The 6987-nt window shown below is 56.5% G+C and overlaps 1 protein-coding gene across 1 annotated transcript; it reads right to left on the reverse strand.

The window, feature by feature from the left end:
• Positions 1-2976: 2976 nt before the first annotated feature.
• Positions 2977-5707, reverse strand: FAM110A (family with sequence similarity 110 member A). Its single transcript, XM_044455384.1, has one exon. The coding sequence runs from the start codon at positions 5705-5707 to the stop codon at positions 4634-4636; it is 1074 nt and encodes a 357-aa protein (XP_044311319.1). The 3' UTR covers positions 2977-4633.
• Between the last annotated feature and the right edge of the window lie 1280 nt (positions 5708-6987).

Here is a 6987-nt window from a genome sequence, read left to right on the forward strand (position 1 = left end):
TGAAGTTGGCTCTCGGGGGCTAGAGTCCCCAGGGACCCTCATCCCCCAGGGTTAGCTGGCTTTCCACCCCCTTGGGCTCCCCTCCTACTCCCCCTCCCAAATCTGTGTGCCTGAGGATTTCCCCAGTCCATGAATCCCTTTTCACAAAAGGGATTGTCCTTAGGAGACTGAATGCTTTAAGGGCGCACACAGAGAGACTTTAGAAAGTGTGTTGATGCAAATTCATGCAAATTTATGCAAATCATGGGAGCCTGAGCCCAGCACCATCCCTGCGTCCTATGCCTACTTAGACAGCAAAAGTCCTAAAATTCCCAGCATTTCCCAGCCATCCTTTAAGGAACTTTTTGGCATCTATTTGGCCTGGGAGTGTGTTCTGGGTGCGTGAACCGTTTGGATGCGGAGGCCCAACGATCCTGAAAAAGGAAATCCATGATCATTCTGTGTCAAATGGAAATAGGAAAAATCTAACTTCTTAAATAAAGTTTAACATGCCAAAACTAGAATAATTGTCTTACCACCAACTACTCAAGTTACAGATCGTGGCTGGTCATATTATGCATAGCTTTAATATTTAACTGAGTGTTGAACAATGAAACGTTTTGCATTGCATTACCATTCGACACTTTTTTGGTTGGGGCAGGTTACAGCTCCTCTTCCATACCCGGAGTGTTTGCGTGCACAACGACGACAACAGCTACAGAAACACTTCCAGCTGTTGATGAAGTGGCCCACAAAAACCTTCATGCCAGATGCAGGCAATCTTGTGCTTTCCAGACCTTTTGCTCTATGACTTTCATAGCCTCTGACTAGCCATGCAGCCAGGGGCTTATGGGAACTGTAGTGCAAAGCATCTGGAGGTCACCAATAGGCTACCTGTCTCCTATCTTATGCCATAACCGATCTGAACCTTTTTAAGGTACCAGTGATGTAACCCTCTACCTCAAGCCAAGAAGAGCAATGAATCAAAGGGAAAAGAACTTGTCTATCCAGACCTTGCTTTAAGTGGACGTGCAATGTGACAGGCATGCTGGGAGTTGTAGTCCAACGTATCTGGAGGGCACAAGGGGTAGAAGGCTGCCATATAGGATGGGTGTGCGGGATTCAGTGTTTGTGTGATGCCCACCCTGTCGCTCTGATCCAGTGCTTTATTTTAAGAAGGGTGTAAGAATCACCCTATTGGATCTGACCAGAGACTGATCGTCACGCTTTTCGTCCACACGGTGGCAAACCAGCTGCCCACAGGCCCCCTCCAGCAGGATGGGGGCAAGGCCTCCCCTGCCCAGCTCCTCGGCGACAGGTGCATGCAGGCCTGACGGAAGGAGCACATGGCCAGCAAGGCTGGTAGCCCCGGAGAGCCTCCTCATGGACTTGTCCCATCCCCTTTTAAAGCTCTTCAAATGCGTGTCCATCACTTCCCACGGCAGCGGATTCCATAGTTTAACAATGTGCCCACGGTAGGCATGTCATGAGCAGAGCCGGGGGTCAGACTAGATGCTTCAGGAGACCCCTTCTGACTCACGGTTTCTGTTTCTACGCTGCACAAAGGTGTCCTTCTGTGTCTTGAATCTCACACCAACCTCACCGGTTGGCCCCAGTGGGTTCCAGGATTATGAGAAATGAGGAAAAACCTCTCCCTGTGCATGATCTTTGCGCCAGGCGCGCTTTTGTATGCGCCTCGAGCATGTCTCCCCCTCCTCGCCTTTTTTCTAAGCTAAAGAAACCCAGTTGTTGTAATCATTCCTCGTAGGGGATTTCCCCACACAGGCAAACCGAGCAGCATCAGCAAAAGCTGGAAGTGAACACTTAACACCCACTGATGTTAAGAAACTGGACAGCCCTCTGAGTGGGATGGTGTGACGAGGTGTCCTGCAACAGCAGGCTGGACTTGATGGCCTTCATGGCCCCTTAGAGCTCTTCCATTCTATGATTCTATGAACATAGCAGACAAACCCAAGTGTTTGGGGTTTTTTTTTTCCTCTACCACAGAGCATTGGCAAGAGGGTGGATCTCCCCAAACTCTTATCCATTCATCTATTTTATTTATGGTTTCGATTCCAGCTTTGGGATTGAATAGCCAGGCTTGCTCCTTCAAAGACAGTTTATTTTTAAGTGGAAATGCATCCTTCCCTAACAAGGCATTTTCAGTGCATCCTTCCTGTTGGGGTTACCAGAGTTCAACAGGCTTTCCGTCTGAGAAAGAGAGAGGCAAAACGCATTCTTTAAAGAACAAGACTTTAATACAAATAAGTGTTTCTTACAAATAAGATGCCAGTTCCCTCCCAGCACTAAATACTATACAACCTTAGAAAGAAATATGAAGAAACATTATAAATAATGCAGTGAAGCATCTTCAGTGCAACAGGCATTGCAAAAGTGAGTGGGACTCAAGAGTTTTGTACACACACACACACACACACACTAAACACACAATGTCCGCATGGCCCCACAGAGGCAGGTGGATGCCCACATGGCTAAGCACCTACCAGAATTCTGTCAATGCTGGCCTCTTACCAGATGAGCATTTTCTGCACTGGATCTTGAGCGACAAACACGATCTTTTTGTGCACAGCTGGATGGGAACCAGCTGTTGTCCTCTCCAGCCCTTTTTTGTGTCCTCCGAGCCAAAAGGAGGGGTGAATCGTCCATTTTTGAATTTACAAGCGATCCACTGTGGTCAAAGATCTGACCCATGACACTGACCTCCCCTTCTTAACCGGAAATCCCACGGCCAAGCAAGAGGCAAGACAAAGAGCGGCCTGGCATCATTCCCCGATGGACCACGGATCCAGAGGGTTCTCGGGAGCATCATTCCCAGCCCACCCCATGAGGAAGGATCCCCCTCTGAAAGATCAAGAGAGGTGCATTTCCTGCCCCCCACAAGAGTCTCCCGTTCCCATCAAAGATCAGCTGCCCAATCCAATAAATACATCAGCTTCCCCAACCTGGTGCCCTCCAGATGCACTGAACCATCCTCCCCTGCTGGCTGAGAATGATGGGCATTGTGGTTCCATACATCAGGAGGGTGCCAGCTTGGGGAAGGCTAACCTAAACAAACAAAAGCAGGGAGGGAAAGGACAGAGAAAACAGTTTGGGACAGGCAAGAGCAATCGGAAACGGGCTCCAGTCCTGGAATAAAATCGGGAGACGGCTCAGCCAGCCAGGTGCACAGCTCTCGGCACAGCCGTGACAAAGGCGCAAAGCCGAGGCGAGATTCCTTGCACGACACTCCCCAGCCTTCTGTTTACTGCCTGGGGAGCCACGGGGGCGGGGGGGGGGAGAAAACTCGTCTTCTGTTTCAGCCGTTATGCAAAGTGCAGCCCCAAAGGAACTTTGATTTTCCTAAATGATTCGGCAGGAGTTCTATTTTAATTGGCTGCTGCCTTCTAAATTGCCTTCCCATATATGGGTTTGTTTGTTTTTTGATAACAGACACGGGTGATCGAAGTCACATCTAAGTTCCGCCTGGCATTTTTTTTTTCTTGCCCAAACCACCCCAGAGTTAAGAGCTCTCTGGAAACAAAAGGATCGGGTCAGAGACAATGGGACTTTTTCAGAGGACTCACCACAGCGGACTCAGAACCACAGGCTCTTGCGCTTCCCTAAAGGGGATGGAGAGAAGATGGTCTGGGCCCCAGGACTTAAAGAACGCACACACTTGCAAAAGCTTGCAAAACACTGTCTGCTCTCTGAAGGAGTGTCCCAGCATGCCAGCCCCCAATTCCCTCTGCTCTGGACAGTTCACAGGCAGGCAGGCTGCCCAGTTCTGCCTCAATGCCGTGTGCAGGATGCTACCCCAGGCGCTCGGCTGCCTCCTGGGCTCCGGGCCAAGCAGGTATTTCCAGGATGTGCACAAAAGCAGCCTGCATTCCTTGCTCATGCCCCGGTAGGCCTGGGGGCTTTCCAGTTCTCTCAGCTGCAACCCTTCCGCTGTTTCCAGCCCACTGTTGTCTTGGCCACAGCGTACACCTTCCACCTTGCACGCAGGTTCTCAGGGCAAGGCATCCAAGCAGGTGTTCTAGTCACCGGAGCAAAAGCACCTGGCTAAATGTTCCACTGCATTTGGAAGCTGCTGCCGCCCATGAGCCAAAAGCCCTGTATTTCTAGGGGGCGTCTCTTCTACGGGAGCTCTGCAACACCCACCTGTTCTGGAGCTCCTTCCTCACCTGGACTACACAACCCCAGTGGACTGGCTCTCCTTCACTCTACCTCAGCTGTTCCCAACCTGCTGATCCCCAGACGTGTCAGACTACAACTCCCAGCATCCCCTGCCAGCATGGGGAGAGCTGTGGCGCAACACACCTGCAGAACCCCAGGTTGGCTAAGTCTTGGAAAAGGTAAATGGGGATGAAAATCCAAGGAACATGTTTATCTTTGCCTTGGTGTCGAAAGTTATATCAGAAGAGGCTCAAGTGTTCCCTGCAGGCGAAGATTCTGTCCAATCGAACGGACAGGATCATGGGAATTCGGAGCAACGCCAGCCTGAGGGGGATGACCCCCCCCCACCCTGCCACCTCACACAGACCAGACACTTCCAAAGGGGCTCAGACAAAACCATGCAATGGCAGTGGAAGATCCCCCCGACAGTCCAGAACAGGCCACACGGAGACAGGGGGGCTTCCTCTCCGCTCGTCCGCTAGACGTTGGAGACTTTCTGGGCCTCCCTCGCCTGCCGCAATCCGTACAGCCACTTGATGACCCGTGCGTTGCGCTCGATGATGGAGATGCCGTAGGGCATGCGCTCCGCCTGCCTCTCCTCCAGGGTGATGGCGCTGCGCCGGGAGCGCGTCCCCTCCGAGCTGGCCGTGCTGACGCTGTGGAACTTGACGGACACAATGTCCGAGCTGGCCCGCGTGAACCGCTCCACGTCCATGTCCCGCACGTCCTCCGGGTCCAGGCCGCAGTAGTTGAAGAAGCGCTCCAGGTCGGCCGTGGCCCGGGAGTACCGGTCGCTCAGGTCCGATTTGGATCGGTGCAGCACGGTCTGCCGCTTGGCGCTCTCTGTCCGCAGCTCCCCGCAGGGGCCGGGGGAGCTCAGGGGACCGCCGGGCAGGATCTTGGGGTGCGCCGGAGACACGGAGGCCGGGGTCAGCTGGATCGCCGGGGCAGCTCTCGCCCGCAGCACCCCACAGGGCCGGACGTCCACCCTGCGCACGGCGACGGTGCTGGGGGGCTTCGAGGAGGCTGAGCTCTGCGAGAGCTTGCTCATGCCCTCCGAGGGGCCCGGCTTCCGCGGGGTCTCCGGGAGGCTCCTGCCGTGGGCCTCGGACGTCCATTTCTGCTCCAGGGGGCTCTTCTCGGGCTTGGGGAACGCCAGGGGGCTGTCGCAGAGGTTGATCAGGTTGTTGAGGATCTCCAAGTTCAGGGAAGACTTGGCTCCGCAGGCCTCTGCCCGGCGCCCTCCCTGCGGGGTCTTGCGGCTCGGGGTGAGCATCGCCCGCCGCACCCCCGGCGTGAAGAGCGGCTGCTTGAGGAACTGCGGCCTCACGGGCTCCTGCCTGGTGCTGGCCACCTGCAGGCTCTTGACGTACTTGGCCTTGTCCGCCTCCAGCCTCTCCACCGCGCTGGGCTTCTTGGCGGCTGTGGCCGGCCGGCGGAAGTAGCCGGGGCCCTTGTTCAGGATTCGGAAGGGCATGGCCGAGGTGAAGGGTGCGGAGGCCGCGGCGCCTTGCAGGGCAGGGTGGCCGGCCTGGAGCGCCTCCACCGGCATGGTGCGCCTGCCGAGGCGAGGTGCGGGAGGGGCGGCACTCACCTGTTCCCACGACGCGTCTCCCAGGGCGGCCAGGGGCAGTCACATGCCGCGGGGAGCGCGCCGCGGCAGGCTGGGCCGACCGTCCGTCCGTCCGTCCAGCCGCGGGGTCGTCGCGGGTCCTCCGCGGGGCTGCGGGAAGGGAAGGGAAAACAAGGCGCACGATCAGGGCCGGACCCCGCGCCCGAGCGCTGCTGCTGCTCCGGCGCGGCGCCGCCAGACAAAGGCTGCGCGCGTTCGGCGGAGGGCGGCCGGCGCCGCTGCCCTTTTCTAGGCACACGCCCCGCCCCCCGCGCCGGAGGGGCCGCCGCCCGGCCAATGGGCCGCGGGAGAGACGGTTCAAACGGGGCCCCGGCCTATCGCGGGCGCGCGCGGCGGCGGCGGCCGGCAACCCGCCCACGGAGGCGCCCGCCCCGCCCCGGCGGCACCTGTGCGCTTCTCGCGCGGGAGCGGGTGGGCGCCGCGGCCGGGAGCCGCACGCCCCGAGCGCTGGGGGGCTTCCTGCGCGCGCCCCGCCCGCCGCCCGCGTCCCGCCGCGCCGAGCTCCCCGGGGGCCGCTGCATGAACGGACGACCGGCGCGGGCGCGGGCGGGGGCGAGGAGGGAAAAGGCCACGGGGCTGATTCATCCCGGTCCCCAAGCCCCCGGACTATTTTCAAAATGCAGCGATGGGACTTATTAACGTTCATTTAGTTTAGTGATTTATGAACCGCCCTTTAGGACAAAGCTCTCCCGGGGGGGGGGGCGGCCAAATTCAAAGCCACCAAGCACAATTTAAGAAGAAACCATGATAAAAAAGAACACAATAAAGCCGAAATTAACCATTAAAACCAGACAGCTCCGCTGCAGCAGCTGAGATTGCTTCGCTTAGAAAAAAGCCAGTGAAGGGGAGACCTGATGGGTTGATTAAAATTATGCATAGCGTGGAAGAAAGGAGAGGAAATACTTTTCTCTCTCCTTCCTAATGCTAAAAGCCGAAGGGGTCATCCTGCAAAACTGGTTGCTGGGAGGTTTGGGCCAGACAAAAGCAAGCCCTTCTTCCCCCAGCACACAGGAAACGCTGGAACTCGCTGCCACAAGGAGTGGTGATGGCAGCTTTTGAAGGGGATTGGGCGATTCGTGGAGAAGCACTACCCGTGTCTACCACTTGAGGGCTACCTGCTGCCTCCAGTTCCAAGACAGTTGGCCTATGTTCACCAGTGGCTGTGGAACATGGGGACTGAGGGTCCCTATGGGCCACTG

Source organism: Varanus komodoensis, unplaced genomic scaffold (assembly GCF_004798865.1).
Source record: "Varanus komodoensis strain SLA01 unplaced genomic scaffold, ASM479886v1 scaffold8, whole genome shotgun sequence".
Lineage (NCBI taxonomy): Eukaryota > Metazoa > Chordata > Lepidosauria > Squamata > Varanidae > Varanus > Varanus komodoensis.